The sequence below is a fragment of the Notolepis coatsorum genome (assembly GCF_963971535.1).
Source record: "Notolepis coatsorum genome assembly, chromosome: 18".
In the NCBI taxonomy this organism is placed as follows: domain Eukaryota; kingdom Metazoa; phylum Chordata; class Actinopteri; order Aulopiformes; family Paralepididae; genus Notolepis; species Notolepis coatsorum.
In genome coordinates, this window is record NC_140182.1 from 2,073,838 (window position 1) to 2,091,292 (window position 17,455).

The following is a 17,455-nucleotide window of genomic DNA, read 5'->3' on the forward strand; positions in this document are numbered from 1 at the left end:
ATTATAAACCATGCTGCATTCATTCGGAGAGAAATACTTATTATTCCAAATGCTATTTATAGGGTTTTGACCATAATTACACTACTGTTGCTATTTTACAATGAACTATAATGAATTACGGTTCATACAGAACACGCCAGTGTTGAAACTAATGCACAAAGCTTATTTCCGCGTTGTAGTCTTCATATTCTACAGCTACGCATGCTCCGAGCTGTGCGTAGATATACGTACAAAGTCGAGCACAAGTTCAAATTGATAAGTCCCACACTTTGCATAGAAATTATCGTACGCAGGGGTTACGCACATATCTGTGCGTACGCAACCTTGATAAATGAGGGCCCATGATTTCTTTCTTTTTTTGAGAAATTATATGTGTGAGAGAGCGAGGGAGAGAGAGAAATGATGTGTGTGTGTGTGTGTGTGCACGCTCCGTAGGTTATCGTTCCCGGTGTCCACTATAAGCGTCACCCTGTGAGAACAGTAAGGAGGCGAGTACGGAGATCAGAGACGGAGACGGCAGCATGCCCACACCTGCGTCGTCACTATGACAACCAGAGGGGAGATGCTGGCAGATGATTACATTGTCTGAAGACACGGTGCTGATGTGGTCACTGGTAAATTGCCACGTGAACGGCCTAAAAAAATCTGATTTGGAAAAACTAATTTGACCTGCCTCTTGTTTGAACACAACCTATGTTGCATCACGTGTCCACCGACCGAACATATCTGAGTCCTGACTCATAGGAATGTCAGTTTCAGCTCCGTTCCAAGCTAATTATCTATCCATCATTTATTTTAATTATGATTTATTTGAATCATACTTTTCTCTGTTCCATGTACACAAACCACTGGAATTGGAATGTAAAATGGTAATGGTAATTATGGAATATGTTTTTAGAGATGTCCGATCTTATCGGCCGATATTGGCATTCAAATCTAATATCGGAAATGGATCGGTTTGAATTGTCAAAGAAAAAGAAAAAAGTATGAAAAAAAAGGCTGCAACTAACAAAGGTTATGTACATGCATACAAGTAAATAAAATACAAAATTACTGTAGCAATAGTATACAAGGAAAATTACAATAAATAAGGGAGAGAGAAGGAAAGAGAGAGTGAGAACCAGAGGGAGAGAGAGAAGAAAAGGGGAGATGCACAGATAATGTTTACATTTAGAATGCCTTGTTGAATGCATCCAGTGAAATTAACACATGAATGCATACTTGTATTCTCAAAAGTATGCATAATGTTGTGTTAATTCCACGACAAGAGATATGCAATGTTAATCAATCAATCAATCAATCAATCAATCAATCAGTTACCTGAAATGATATACCCTGCATATATCGGTTGATATCGGTATTGGAAATTAAGAGTTGGACAATATCGGTGTATCGGATATCGGTAAAAAAAAAAAAAGCCAATATCGAACATCCCTAATATGTTTGCATTCTCCTGACGTGTATGGCACTCTTTAATCCATTTATTTATTTATTAATTTAATCAATTATTATATTTTTTCTTTTGGGGGGGGGGGGGGGGGGGGTGTACTGTATCTCTCTCACACAGTTTCATGACTCCAAGCCCTCGACTCTCGGACGTTGTCCTGGCGCCAGCTGAGAGTCGGCCGGATTAAAAAGTGTTATTTAATTTATATTTAATGTGCTTCTTGTCAACGTCCCTCCAGACAGACACACAGTCCAGGGGAACAAAACATCATTATGGGAAGAATCTGCTAATATATCACCATTGATTATCTCTTTCTTCACTTCCATTAAACTTGTATATAATTACTATTCTCCATTAGTCCTCTAATTAATACAAGTGTCACAACATCCGCTGACTTGAATTGGAAGGTAATACAGTCTGACGGGTGGTTTTGACTGTTTCGCTCAAATGAGGTCTTCTTTTGATAACGATGTGTCGAGTGAGAGGGAAGGCATTCTTTCAAAACCGCAAAAGATGATTTAGAAGAAGAAGAAGAAAAACAAGACTTGAGTGGACCTAGTAAGGTTTTGTCGATAATCCAATGTACAGTTACCCCCCACCTACCCCACCCCACCCCCTACAATGTACAGTTTCTTCGTCAAATGTATATACTCTTCTCTTTTCTAGACTCTTTTTGTATCACAAACAGTACTGTATTTGTAGATCTGGTACGTCATAAATGTATAGATGTAGCAGTACTGTCTATCTGTATGTCATAAATGTCACTATGAATTGAAAATGGGGGACCCTGATGTAAACGAGACAAACGTCTTTCTCTGGTCTGCATCCCCTTAACAATTGTGTGTATTGAGCCGTACTGTATTGTAGCCATTCTGCAAAAAGTAAAAGTACTGGGCACAAAAATAAATTTTGAATATTCAAGATCACACGTAACGATTCTCTGGGAAGTTTATTATCATAGCAAGCTGCGGCGCAGATGATTTAAATGCTCACTTCATTGTCTGCGTGGGTCGCAGGAAGAAGGCAAGCGGTTGCGAGGGAAGTATAGTTTCCTCTCGGGAGGCAAAAAAAGCTAGTGTTAATCACGACGGAGCGGAGAGAGAGGGGAGTTAAAACTAATGAAGTCTGTAGAGACCACCGGCACATTCACTCTCACTCTCAGTCCATCTCGCTGTCTGCCTCCGTCGTAACATGAGCTCTTTGAGTTCCCTCAATCTGTTGTCCTCTCACCGTTCTCTACAGCTCCACTCAACCCCAATGGAAATAATGTATATATATTATATTCTTTTTTTGCATTCAAAACAATACACTTGCAATAAAAAACAATTCACTTACTTACACTCGATTGAAATTGTCTTTTTCTCCCTCCCAAATAATTATTTGGTAAAGGATCTGGATACAATAAAAAAAAAAAAAAGCTTTTAAACCCCAACTCGACCTGCTTCAGCGTATGTACTGTATCTATTCTCTCTCTCTGTCTCTCTGTCTCTCTCTTTATTTCTCTCTATCTCTCTCTCTCCTACTCTAATTACTCCATCTGTCTTTATTTTGGACTTTCTTGTTTTATTTATAGATGTATCTTTAGTTATCTTTACCAAATGTGTGTACATGCCATGGCTCTCAAACAGTGAGATCTATTATTTTTGTAACTAAACGGTAAATGGCTGCTTTTTTATATAGCAGCTTTTATCCAAATCACTTTACAATTTGTTCCTCACATTTCACACATTCACTCACCGACGGCGGAGGCGACCATGCAAGGTGCCAACCTGCTCATCGGGAGCAGTTAGGGGTTAAGTGTCTTGCTCAAGGACACTTCGACACACGCTGCCCGGGAGGAGCGGGAATCGAACCGGGAACCTTCGGATTACCAGACGACTGCTTTACCTCCCGAGCCACTGTCGCCCCATAACTATATATTTGATCGTTGCTTTAGCCACTCTGTAGACCCTAACGTTTCCAAAACACTGGTTATTGTGTGGAACTTGTTGTTTAATGTCTTGTCAAGTGGAATATACTGTACAGAACACTGACGCACATATGAAAATACAATATGTCGTTTGGAAAGTGGAAACCTTTTATCTCCCAGTGCCATCTGTTTTTACTACACCTTTGTCATAATGGAAAAATACAGTTCTTAGTTTTGCTCATTTCAAGTCATTCAAACAGGTCTGTATAATTGTCTCGTCAGTGCAGGGAAGTATGTTGTGGAACGGTTTACCTGCCACCATTCGAGAATGTCTAACCATTTTACTTAAGTATTTTAAGTACTTAAGTACCTTGGGTTTACTCAAAGTAAAAAAAAAAAAAAAAAAAAAAGTGAAAGAAAATGGTTTCTAGAACACCAAGCATGTGACCATATATAGGACCTTTATGGTCTTGGTCCTTTTAGCTTTGTAGCCATGTTTTTGTAAATTATTTGTTTTAACCCTTTCACTGCCACACGACAGAAGGTTAGCCCTTTACTATCACACAACCGACGGCGATGCTCCATCATTAGCATCATTAGCTCCGCAAATGCGGAGCTAATGATGCTAATGATGGAGCATCGCCGTCGGTTGTGTGATAGTAAAGGGCTAACCTTCTGTATTGTCACAGTGAAAGGGTTAACCGGCTCTCGTGTGGCAGTGAAAGGGTTAACATGTTTTTCTATCGCTCTGTTTTTGCATTTTATTTGTTTTACGTTTGGGGGACTGAGGGTGAAAATGTGCATATTTAGCTAAATCCTGTGTGTTTACAGTGCATTATATTATATTGTCCATGTTGTCCCTTCCAGATAAATCAATAACACTGTGTGTCGCTGTGTGCCCCCCCCCCCCCCCCCCCCCCCCCCAGCCCACCTGTGTCACGGGCCCTTCCACCTCCACCTGCAGGAGCTGTTCGTGCCGCTGGTGGTGCGCTACATCGACCTCATGGAGTCGTCCATCGCCCAGTCCATCCACCGCGGCTTCCAGCAGGAGACGTGGCAGTCCGTCAAGTACGAACCCCCTGTGTCTGTTACTAGGCTCGAGTAAATTGTGATGAAACAAAGGAGAATATAAATTATGATTTTTCTTTGCATCTTTGACAGTGAATAACACCATGTTAATAATGACCAGACATGGAAAAACTGCCACTGAGCTCGTTCAGCACATTCTTGAGATCACGTGTACAAAGAATCTAAGCAAATGAATAAAGGGAAGATGATTAAACAGAAGGTTTTGTAGATACAGTACTGAATTCTGCCATCTGGACACATGCTATTTGAAATATTATTATAGAATATAGAATATCAGGCCTATAAATGACCTTATTATAGCCAAGTCGCACGTCTATTGATCGGGCCAAAGCTCCCCTTTCCAATGGCAGAGTTCAATCTGGATTTAGTATCACCAGGCGTGATCCACAAACCGTGAATGAAATGTACTGTAAATACAGTTACTTTTTTATTCTGTGAATTTCTCTGCCATTTTTTCATCAGATTGCAACGCCATATTTTGCTAGACGTTCACAGACGGGTAGATAAACTAACTGCGTTCTAATTTATGCCAATAACCTTCAGGTAAATCCACGAGTCATATGATTGACAGGAGCTGGCTTGAGCTGGGTATAGTGTCGTTTTTCGAAGTTCCAACGGCCATTGAAAGTCCTGGGTCTCCTCTCCTCATGACTACAAACAAAATGGCGGAGCGCAATTCCTTCCGTCGATATTCACTCGTTTCTGAATACATTTCCAAACTCATATTTCACTAATAACACTTTAACCTATTGGTAAACAAACGTATTGCTGAAAATATACACTATAGGCTAGATCCACAAAGAATGGATTGCACGGAGCAAGCTGCACCCTTACTTACAATTCATGATGAATTGAAAATGGGGGACCCTGATGTAAACAAGATGAAAGTCTTTCTCAGGTCTGCATCCCCTTAACAATTGTGTGTATTGAGCCGTACTGTATTGTACCCATTCTGCAATCTGTTAATAAAATGTTCATTCAATCAATCAATCTGCACGGACATCCAAAATAAATGTAAATTAAATAACACTCCCAGACAGACCCCAGCGAAGGTAAGGAAAAACTCACTAAAACCTAGCGATAGGAAAAAAGCACCACAGGCGACGTGGAGGAGAGAAACCTTAGAAGAGCCGATCATCATGATGACGTCATCGTCACACCGCACTGTCATCACCGTCCCTCCCCTTCCTGTCATCACTGTCCCTCCCCTTCCTGTCATCACCGTCCCTCCCCTTCCTGTCATCACCGGCCCTCCCCTTCCTGTCATCACCGTCCCTCCCCTTCCTGTCCTCACCGTCCCTCCCCTTCCTGTCATCACCGTCCCTCCCCTTCCTGTCCTCACCGTCCCTCCCCTTCCTGTCATCACCGTCCCTCCCCTTCCTGTCATCACCGTCCCTCCCCTTCCTGTCATCACCGTCCCTCCCCTTCCTGTCATCACCGTCCCTCCCCTTCCTGTCATCACCGTCCCTCCCCTTCCTGTCATCACTGTCCCTCCCCTTCCTGTCATCACCGTCCCTCCCCTTCCTGTCATCACCGTCCCTCCCCTTCCTGTCCTGTTCTTTAAGCCCCTCCTCTGTGCCCTCCTCCCTGTGGCAGGACTCTCACCAGCAGCCTGCCCAGTGTGCCCCTCCCCAAGGTAGCCAGCCTGCCCCTCACGCTCCCCCAGATGCCCAGCTTCTCGCCGCCCGCCTGGATGGGGCCCCTGTGCCACAGCACGTGTGTATGGGCGCGGGGGGGGGGGGGGGGGGGGGGGTCACGAGGGCCCTGCCTGCGCCCGGTCACCGTGGTCACGCCCGTGTGTTGTCCTCCTGGGTGGCATGTCTGAGCGTTCCTGGCCCGCATGTTCTGATTCACGTGGCGCTGTGTGTGCCCGCGTACACGTTCCCTCGCCCGCATGTCCTGATTCACGTGGCGCTGTGTGTGCCCGCGTACACGTTCCCTCGCCCGCATGTTCTGATTCACGTGGCGCTGTGTGTGCCCGCGTACACGTTCCCTCGCCCGCATGTTGTCCTGATTCACGTGGCGCTGTGTGTGCCCGCGTACATGTTCCCTCGCCCGCATGTTGTCCTGATTCACGCAGCGCTGTGTGTGCCCGCGTACACGTTCCCTCGCCCGCATGTTGTCCTGATTCACGCTGCGCTGTGTGTGTGCCCGCGTACACGTTCCCTCGCCCGCATGTTGTCCTGATTCACGCGGTGCTGTGTGTGTGCCCGCGTACACGTTCCCTCGCCCGCATGTTGTCCTGATTCACGCGGTGCTGTGTGTGCCCACGTACATGTTCCCTCGCCCGCATGTTGTCCTGATTCACGCGGTGCTGTGTGTGCCCACGTACATGTTCCCTCGCCCGCATGATGGTGGATTTGTCCCATTTGTCAGATAACGGCCGCGGCTCCCTTCACCGCTCCCACTCATGGATACTGTATGTTGTAGAGATGGTTCAAGTTCACAAAACCGTTTGTTCTGCATCTCATTCCAGCGAATGTGTCGAGCGGATCGCGGTGCACGCTCTGTGTGTCTCCCTGGAAGCACGTCGATGTTGTGCACGGTGCCACGTTTCACTCGAGTCCACGTTTGGCCGAGGAGTTTGAGTCGTTCTTTTGTGGTTTTGAGTTGTTTTGTGACGCACACTATCCCCCCCCCCCTAGTGGTTGTGGATGTGCATGCTTCTTCTGCGTGTCGGCTGTAAGCTTTTGTGCTACATTTTTGTGTACAGTGTACGGTTTTCTTTCACGGCGTGATATAAAGGATGTCGATACTAAAATGAGAAAACACGTCTTTCTGTTGCAGTTTGCAAGGAATGAACCTACCGGACATCTTGTGAGTGTTGCCAAACCCCCCCCCCCCCCCGTGTCGCACGAAGGTCACGCCGTCTGAGTGTTGAAATCACTGCATTAATATTGTGAATAACATGAATATGAAGTCGTCCGAGTCATTACCTGAAAACTTTCCATTTCCTCAAACTTGATTTGCCGAAAGAGACCGACCTCAGACAAACCTGTGGACATTATCGAGGCCGCTTGTCAGAACTAACTTTTTTATTTATTTATTACATTTTTATTCTATTTATTTTTGGGCTTTCTGTATTTTTTCACCCATCCCAATTTAGTCGTTATGCCAATTCCCTTCCTGGTTTGTTGTGCGCATTGCCCCACTGCCGGCCTGGGGAGGGTGTAGAACTACCACACGCCTCCTCCGATACATGTGGAGTCAGCCAGCCGCTTCTTTTCACCTGACAGCGAGGACTCTCACTGGGGGAACGTAACGCGTGCGGAGGCTCACGCTATTTACCCCCAGATCCCCTCCCTGCTGAACAGGCGCCCCGACCGACCAGTAGGAGTCGCTGTTTATTTCTTTTTTGATCCACTTTTTCTCCCATTTTCTATATTTTTCTCCCATCCCAATTTCGTATCATCCAATTCAACCCTCCCCTGTCACGGACGCTGTTTCTTGCCTCCCACAAGCCGGCTGCAATGTGGACTAAGTCATACATAGCACAAGTCCCCTCCGGTACTTGAGGTAACAGCAGTCGCATCTTTTCACCTGCGCAGCTCGATCTCTCAGTGGCGAGGAGTAACGCGTGGGAGGCTCACGCTGCCCCCGACACTTCCTGATTCTACTGCGCAGGTGCACCAACCGACCTGTAGGAGTCGCTGTCCACAACGCCCGATCCCCACCCATCAGTTTCCCACCCTCTAATACTGCCAATTGTATTAGTACGGACGACCAGCTAAACTGAAAACAATGTGGAGAGCTGGATTCGAACACGCGAACCCATTGGTGGCGAGTGCCTTGCCCACTACACCACCTAGCCGCCCTAGGAGTCGCTGTTTATAACGACCAGGACACACACCCCACCGGCTTCCCACCCGCTAACACTGCCTTATTGTGTTAGTAGGGACGACTGACCAAGCCGGAGGTACCGCTGACAGCTGGATTCGATCCCAGAGTCTCTGCGGTGGTAGGCGAGTGCATTCTCCACTGCGCTACCCAGCCGCCCACGGAACCGACTCTTAAATGCTCCGTGCCGTTTTGTGTTTGGCACGGAAGTGAGAGAGTCTCCCGGCCTCCTCTCCTCCAGGAGTCCTGAGAGCTAATGAAGGAAACACACGGACATGTCGGCACGACTCGCTCTGGGTTTGTGTCTCGAGGAGAAACGTCAACAGCAGAGAGAGTTGAGACGAGGTCACGACAGAAACAGTAGCATCAGGGAGGGGGGGGGGGGGGTTCTGAGGGGGGTCACAGAGGTGTGTTTCAACCCCCCCCCCCCCCCCCCCCACACACATACACATATATACACATACACACACACATACACACACATACACACACACATACACACACATTATACACGCATATAAACATACACACACATACATACACATATACACACACATACATACACACACATTATATACACACACATACACACACACACACTGCACAGACAGACTCCTCGCTTGCTCTTCATAAAAAAAAGAGAAGGAGAGAAAGAGAAGCACAGACGGCCTGTAGGATCGTCCTGGTCCCCGGGGAGGGGGGGGGGGGGGGGGGAGACGAGAGAGGAGGGGGGGGGGGGAGACGAGAGAGGAGGAGGGGGGGGGGGGAGACGAGAGAGGAGGAGGAGGGGGGGGGGGAGACGAGAGAGGAGGAGAGCGCCGCTAATTAGACAAGAGGGGGCTGGCGGCCGCCCAGCGTTTAATTGCGTGGCGACTCGACGTCGAGCCCAAACCGTTTATTTTCCGCGCTGCCGCCACTTGTGAAGGTAACAGTCTTTTTAAGGCGAAGTGAGAAAAGTGAGGGAGTGAGTGAGTGCGCTTTTCCATCCCCCCCCCCCCCCCCCCCCCCCTCCCCTGGCTGCCGCTCCAGCCGGGCGCTGTACACTTGGATGTCGGTGGCGGGCGTTGCCATGTGTTGCCGTGTAACCTGTGTGGGGGGAGGGGGATGGGGGGGGGGGGGGGGGGAGGCCCATCTGTCACTTGTGCATGTCTGTGTGTCTGTGTGTCTGCGTGTGTGTGTCTGTGTGTGTGTCTGTGTGTTTGCGTGTGTCTGCGTGTGTGTCTGCTTGTCTGTGTCTGTGTCTGCGCGTGTGTCTGCTTGTCTGTGTGTGTGTCTGTGTCTGCGCGTGTGTCTGCTTGTCTGTGTGTGTGTGTGTCTGCGCGTGTGTCTGCTTGTCTGCTTGTCTGTGTGTGTCTGTGTGTGTCTCTGTCTGCGTGTGTGTGTGTGTCTGTGTGTGTCTGTGTGTTTGCGTGTGTCTGCGTGTGTGTCTGCTTGTCTGTGTGTGTCTGTGTGTGTCTGTCTCTTGTGTGCGTGTCTGTGTATGCGTGTGTCTGTGTGTGTCTCTGTCTGCGTGTGTGTGTGTGTGTCTGTGTGTGTCTGTGTTTGCGTGTGTCTGTGTGCGTGTCTGTGTGCGTGTGTGTGTATCGGTGTGTGTGTTGAGTAACGGCCGCAGGATAAATCACACGCTCCTATGGCGTTCACATGACTGAGATAAATAAACGGTAAATGGCTGCATTTATATAGCAGCTTTTATCCAAATCACTTTACAATTTGTTCCTCACACTTTACCCATTCACTCACACATTCACACACCGACGGCGGAGGCGACCATGCAAGGTGCCAACCTGCTCATCGGGAGCAATTAGGGGTTAAGTGTCTTGCTCAAGGACACATCGACACGCTGCCCGCGAGGAGCGGGAATCGAACCGGGAACCTACGGATTGCCAGACGACCGCTCTACCTCCCGAGCCACTGTCGCTGCCGTGGCGTTCACATGAGGGAGCGACCGCTTCAAGGCCAGCCGTTGTGACCTCGCGGAGAAAGCATTCCGTCTCGTCCAGAGAAAGAAAGTCGCGCAGAAAAAAGTTGTATTGTACGCTTTGTATACGACAATGAGTGAGAAACAAAAGAAACGCACAGGGAGATGTTGCTGGTACACGAGTACAGCCTTGTGTTATTGTGTACAAGTGTGATTGTAATGTAATAATGTGTTTTCTCATGGGTGGACATTGCGCTCGTCACCAACGCAAGAGACACCGGGTTCGACTGCGGCTGCCGGCCGTCATACTGACTCAATTGGCAAAGTCAGCGGGAGGGAAGTCGATGGGTGGTAATCTGGACGTTGTAAACAGCGACTCCTACAGGTCGGTCAGGGCGCCTGCACAGCAGAGACAGGAAAATGGCGGGGGTAGTGTGAGCCTCCCACATGTTACTCCTCACCACTGAGAGTCCGCGCTGGCAGGTGAAAAGATGTGACAGGCTGCCTCCTCGTGTACCGGAGGGGGACACGTGATGCAAGGCTTCTATCCTCACTACAACCGACCAGCACATGCAAGTAACGTTCAAGACGGGGAGGGGAGAATTGGCACAGTGGAATTGGGATGGGAGAAAAATAGAAAAAGAGGAGAAAAAGAAAAAAAATATAATATAATAATAATGATGTGTTTTCTCCGCAGCAACGGCTCGGCCACGTCGGAGGACCTGTTCTGGAAGCTGGACGCGCTGCAGATGTTCGTGTCGGACCTCCACTGGCCGGAGCCGGAGTTCGCCCAACACCTGGAGCAGAGGCTGAAGCTCATGGCCAGCGACATGATGGAGGCCTGCGTGAAGAGGTCAGAGGTCGAGAGAGAGAGAGTAGAGCCATATGAAATCCGTTAAATGTTTCCATTAAATTTTTTTCCAAATTCCGTTTTTGTTTTTCGTTTTTAATATTTCAGAATTCTGTATTTTGCTTTGTACGCTAATTTTACCATCAGAAATAGTGTCTAATAAGTGGGAATGAATAAATGTCCACAATTTAATAAGATATAACAGTCCATTTAATAGGGCTGTCTTAAATCGATGGGCATGGGATTCGAATATGAAAATAAAATTCGATTATTAAAAAAATAAATAAAATCAAATCAAATCAAATCAAATTTATTTATAGGGCCCGACAACACACGTTAATGTCCCCATGGGCCGTACAGGTCTTCTTTAAACGGGTCAAGAAGACAACATAACAATAAGTCAAGAAGAGAACAAGAACACCATAGGGTCCAAACATTTTTTAGATGAATGCAAATAAATGAAAGAATGCAAGCACTCCCAGACATACCCCACGCGAAGGTAAGGAAAAACTCACTAAAACCTAACAATAGGGAAAAAAGCTCCACAGGCAGTGTGGAGGAGAGAAACCTTAGAAGGGCCGTTCAAGGGGGGATCTCCCTTCTTAGATGTCGGTGATAGTAGTGTTGCAGACTGACAGTTGGTAAGCATGCACTCATGTGTGTGGTGAAACACAGATGAGTGCATGCAATAGCAACTGAACATTTTGAAAAATTAAAGATAGAGCTAATAGCGATAGCAACTGAACATTTTGAAAGATTAAAGATAGAGTTGATAGCGGATCTATTTGAGGCACAGGGGCGGCGCAGAGAGGGTCACGTCCTCCCCGTCTTAGTCACGGGACATTCAACACTCCGGTCGTTGCTCAGGGACAGCCGGAGACAGGGAGATAGGGGGTGGCGCAGAGAGGGTCGCGAACTCCCCGACATCATCGCGGGACATCCGGCACTCCGGTCACCACTACGAGACCTCCGGAGACAGGGGGGCACGCAGAGGGGGTCGCAATCTCCCGGCCTTCGTCACGGGACGTCCAACACTCCGGACAACACTCCAGGACAGCAAGTCATAGGAAGACAGGGAGACGGGGCAGAGTTAGAGAGTTCCCATGTTTGTGGTGCTGCAAAGGAGCAGACATGTAGTACCCTGTAGTGCCATGTAGTACCCCGTAGTGCCATGTAGTACCCTATAGTACCCCATAGTGCCATGTAGTACCCCGTAGTATCCTGTAGTACCCTGTAGTGCCATGTAGTACCCTGTGGTGCCTTGTGGTACCATGTAGTACCCCGTAGTGCCATGTAGTTCCATGTAGTGCCATGTAGAGCTATGTAAGCCATGTAGTACCCTGTAATGCCATGCAGTACCATGTAGTACTCTGTGGTACCATGTAGTACCCTGTACCCTAACTAAACTACCCTATAGTAAACTACCCAGTGGTACCATGTAGTACCCTGTACCATAACTAAACTACACAGATTAATCTAAAGGTCAGTCCCCGACCAGGTGAGATCAAGGTAGGTTGAAGGAGAGAGAGAAAAGATGAGTCTTAAGCAGGGATTTAAAAGCTTCGACAGAGCAGGCGCCCCTGATGACGGCAGGTAATTTGTTCCACAGGTAGGGAGCGCGGTAGACAAAGGCTCTGTGGCCGGCGGATTTCTTTTTAACCCTAGGGGTCGATAGAAGCCCCGCATTTTGTGAGCGCAGAGCACGAGCGGGCGAGTATCGGGAGATGAGATCGGATAGATAGAGCGGTGCAAGCCCATTTAAAATTTTGTAGGTGAGGAGTAGCACTTTAAAGTCAGAGCGGGCTTGGATAGGAAGCCAATGTAGGGCGGACAAAACTGGTGTGATGTGATCAAATTTTCTAGTTCTAGTTAGTATCCGTGCAGCCGCATTTTTTGCATTTTTTTGCAAAATCAACTCTGCCTCTCTTTGTTAACTACAACAAGCACTGCTGTTTGTTATTTAAGACGAGGTCGGACTCGGCACTGACAGATCTGTGTTCATTGTGCTGCTTTTATAAAGCCTCAAATGACGGCTTACAATATTTCATGAAAGCAAAGTGTTTAGTTTGTCTAAGATTTAAAAAGGTTTAAACTTTACAGCACTGACAAAGTTGAACAAAGTGCTGTACAAGTCCCACAACATAATTTTATTTTTTTTATATATAGTTGATTCAATTTGTATTGCTCAATTCTGAGATTCCGTCCACGATTCCGTGATCGCGGATTCCATATGGCTCTAAGAGAGAGAGAGTCGCAAACTCAACAGTGTCTTGTTGTATGATGAGATTGCTTCCGGTGTAGTGCCAAATCCCTTCCGCTTGCAACCTTTATGATCTACATCTGGCGTCGTAAACTAACACTATATAAAGTTAATATTTGCATTTCAAAACAGTAACGTCAATCTTGAACAAGGAGGAGGGCTGCAGCGTTCTCGTGGTGGGAACCTAGTGTTTAGAAGGTGCTCTTTGGGTATCGGGGAGCCAGTAGGAAAACAACAAAGTTCAAGGCACTCTTCATATATAAAAACTAGAGCTGGGCCGTTAACGGCGTTAACGTGCTGCGTTAACGCTATACTAGTATTGCGCGATAATATAATTAACGCATTAATCTAAAAAAAATATTTTTTTTTTTTTTTTTTTTTACATTTTTTTTTTTTACCTTTATTTACCCAGGGTAGGTTCGCTGAGCACAGATGCTCTTTTTCAGGAACGCCCTGCTTCACATTCACACAGTTCCATTCACACCTGGGAGCTGCCCAGTACAACCACAGTTGACACCATTGGCCACTGAGCAACTCCACTGGAGCAGTTGATTCAAGCCATGTCACATAGTTCAAGTTTGAAATGATTCTTTCTGTTTTGCTCCTGAGAGTGCTAGATACTGTACTGTAGGCTACTGGTAATATTATTTATTTGTGTTAACTTCTGAATAAAACAACTTATTAAACACAAGTACATCTTATTGAACATTATTTTGATATTTCATTACCAATTATCATAGCAAAACAGCTTTTTCAAACAGTCTGTAATGCATTTTGGAAACGGAGATGGGCTCATGGTGTAATGGGCCACTGCCTGAGAAACATAAGGAGGAAAGAAAAAGTAAGGACTTACTTCTGGTCATTATTTGGGTAGAACACACATATTTTGAATGCCTTCGGCAGTTTTTTTTTTTTTTTTTAGCCATTTTAATCTAGATTAATCTAGATTAAATCCAGGATTGCAGATAGATTAATCTAGATTAAAAAAAATTATCTATGCCCACCTCTAATAAAAACGCTTTAATATATTGCTTAGTGTTTGAACGATAAAAAAAAACTGCCAACATGTTTCGGCCTAGGTGTCGGCCTTCTTCTTCAGAGTAACGTCAATCTGTTGCGTTGTGTTGTACGGTGCCTACAATCAGTTCATAACATAATGTTCACCACGCATGTTTGTCAGCTTGATATATAACGTTAGCTTAGCTACTCTGTACATGGCTAGCTAACCGAAATGTCTGACGTTCATTCAATCTTAACAGTTAGCTAGCTAACGTTAGCGTCTCTATATCAAGGCAGTCCATTGTGGTCCTGGATATACAGTGGCAACCGTACATAAGACGACGATTGATGTTACTGTTTTGAAATAGAAATGTCAGCTTTATATATCGTGTTTAACCAAGTTTATGACCCGGAGTTGTCCTCTATGAGCCACCGTAGGATGTAGTGTCCCTTGCTGATGTAGTGTCTCTTTGTGGACAGGATGTGAGTTCTTTGTGGACAGGATGTGAGTTCTTTGTGGACAGGATGTGAGTTCTTGTGGACAGGATGTGAGTTCTTTGTGGACAGGATGTGAGTTCTTTGTGACAGGATGTGAGTTCTTTGTGGACAGGATGTGAGTTCTTTGTGGACAGGATGTGAGTTCTTTGTGGACAGGATGTGAGTTCTTTGTGGACAGGATGTGAGTTCTTTGTGGACAGGATGTGAGTTCAGGATGTGAGTTCTTTGTGGACAGGATGTGAGTTCTCTTGGACAGGATGTGAGTTCTTTGTGGACAAGATGTGAGTTCAGGATGTGAGTTCTCTGTGGACAGGATGTGAGTTCTTTGTGGACATGATGTGAGTTCTTTGTGGACAAGATGTGAGTTCAGGATGTGAGTTCTCTGTGGACAGGATGTGAGTTCTCTGTGGACTGGCACCAGGGGACCTTTGGGCTCGGACAGGATGTGAGTTCTTTGTGGACAGGATGTGAGTTCTTTGTGGACAGGATGTGAGTTCTTTGTGGACAGGATGTGAGTTCTCTGTGGACAGGATGTGAGTGCTTTGTGGACAGGATGTGAGTTCTTTGTGGACAGGATGTGAGTTCTTTGTGGACAGGATGTGAGTTCTCTGTGGACAGGATGTGAGTGCTTTGTGGACAGGATGTGAGTTCTTTGTGGACAGGATGTGAGTTCTTTGTGGACAGGATGTGAGTTCTTTGTGGACAGGATGTGAGTTCTTTGTGGACAGGATGTGAGTTCTTTGTGGACAGGATGTGAGTTCTTTGTGGACAGGATGTGAGTTCTTTGTGGACAGGATGTGAGTTCTCTGTGGACAGGATGTGAGTTCTTTGTGGACAGGATGTGAGTTCTTTGTGGACAGGATGTGAGTTCTTTGTGGACAGGATGTGAGTTCTTTGTGGACAGGATGTGAGTTCTTTGTGGACAGGATGTGAGTTCTTTGTGGACAGGATGTGAGTTCTCTGTGGACAGGATGTGAGTTCTTTGTGGACAGGATGTGAGTTCTTTGTGGACAGGATGTGAGTTCTCTGTGGACAGGATGTGAGTTCTCTGTGGACAGGATGTGAGTGCTTTGTGGACAGGATGTGAGTTCTTTGTGGACAGGATGTGAGTTCTTTGTGGACAGGATGTGAGTTCTTTGTGGACAGGATGTGAGTTCTTTGTGGACAGGATGTGAGTTCTTTGTGGACAGGATGTGAGTTCTTTGTGGACAGGATGTGAGTTCTTTGTGGACAGGATGTGAGTTCTTTGTGGACAGGATGTGAGTTCTTTGTGGACAGGATGTGAGTTCTTTGTGGACAGGATGTGAGTTATTTGTGGACAGGATGTGAGTTCTTTGTGGACAGGATGTGAGTTCTTTGTGGACAGGATGTGAGTTCTTTGTGGACAGGATGTGAGTTCTTTGTGGACAGGATGTGAGTTCTTTGTGGACAGGATGTGAGTTCTTTGTGGACAGATGTGAGTTCTTTGTGGACAAGATGTGAGTTCTTTGTGGACAAGATGTGAGTTCTTTGTGGACAGGATGTGAGTTCTTTGTGGACAGGATGTGAGTTCTTTGTGGACAAGATGTGAGTTCTTTGTGGACAGGATGTGAGTTCTTTGTGGACAGGATGTGAGTTCTTTGTGGACAGGATGTGAGTTCTTTGTGGACAGGATGTGAGTTATTTGTGGACAGGATGTGAGTTCTTTGTTGGCCACCTGGATCCTGTTTGTCTCTCTTGCCACTGCATACTGGAGACACTCTGCCCGCTGCTTGGCTATTTACTCATCATATCTTCATTATTCAATGTTCTGAAGATTGAAAAACACTAAAGTATTCAGTGTGCGGGAGTCTGAGGAACTGAGCAGTAGTAGCAACCATCCTCGGCCCGTCCTTCAATAGGTTCTCAAACCTGTCCTTGGATATTTAGATGAAGACAGACAAATACATATTTACGCTGTTGTCTCGAGGGAAAAGTTGTCCGCAGCAACAAAACACAAGCAAGATATGAGGTGATACTAATACTAACAATAAGAAACAACGACAATTATTCGATCGCAGACCGATCTCGGTCGCAGGTGATCGTATTCAGACAGCAGGTGGCTGCTTGTGGCGAGGGAGCTGCAGCGATGTGCCATGTGAGAACACGTGACTTTTATAATGATAATCACTACAAACAATAAGAAATAACAATACATATTATAATCAGATAACTATTGCTAATATTAAAGGAACACGGCAACATTTTTGGAAATTACCTCACAGTCTTCTCCGCTTATGGTTGGATGCCAAACTTCTTTTCGTTGTTCTTCCTTGTGCTGTATATAATGGCGATACATTTTAATCTAATCTAATCTAATGTTATTAGCTTTACACTTGACATGAAATTGACGTGAAAAGGACATGGAAAGAAAGCTTTTAGGTTTTCTGCACCTAAATTACCCTCAATCTGATTCAATTCAAATGTATTTAAAGGAACATGCCAACTTTTGGAAATTCGCTTATTTGCCTGTGTGTGTGTGTGTGGTGTGTGTGTGTGTGTGTGTGTGTGGGGTGTGTGTGTGTGGGGTGTGTGTGTGTGTGTGTGGGTGTGTTGTGTGTGTGTGTGCGTGTGCGTGTGTGTTGTGTGTGCGTGTGCGTGTGCGGCGTGTGCGTGTGCGTGGTAAAAAC

At 46.2% G+C, this 17,455-nt stretch overlaps 1 protein-coding gene across 1 annotated transcript in view; it reads left to right on the forward strand.

Moving 5' to 3' along the window:
* Positions 1-17,455, forward strand: part of cadps2 (Ca++-dependent secretion activator 2) — a gene marked incomplete at its 3' end in the record, with an annotated part of 521,480 nt that overhangs the window by 454,572 nt on the left and 49,453 nt on the right. Inside the window, 3 exon segments of the mRNA XM_084334474.1 lie at positions 4,283-4,424; positions 6,042-6,161; positions 7,233-7,262. Of these exon segments, the coding sequence (XP_084190600.1) occupies positions 4,283-4,424; positions 6,042-6,161; positions 7,233-7,262 (292 nt within the window).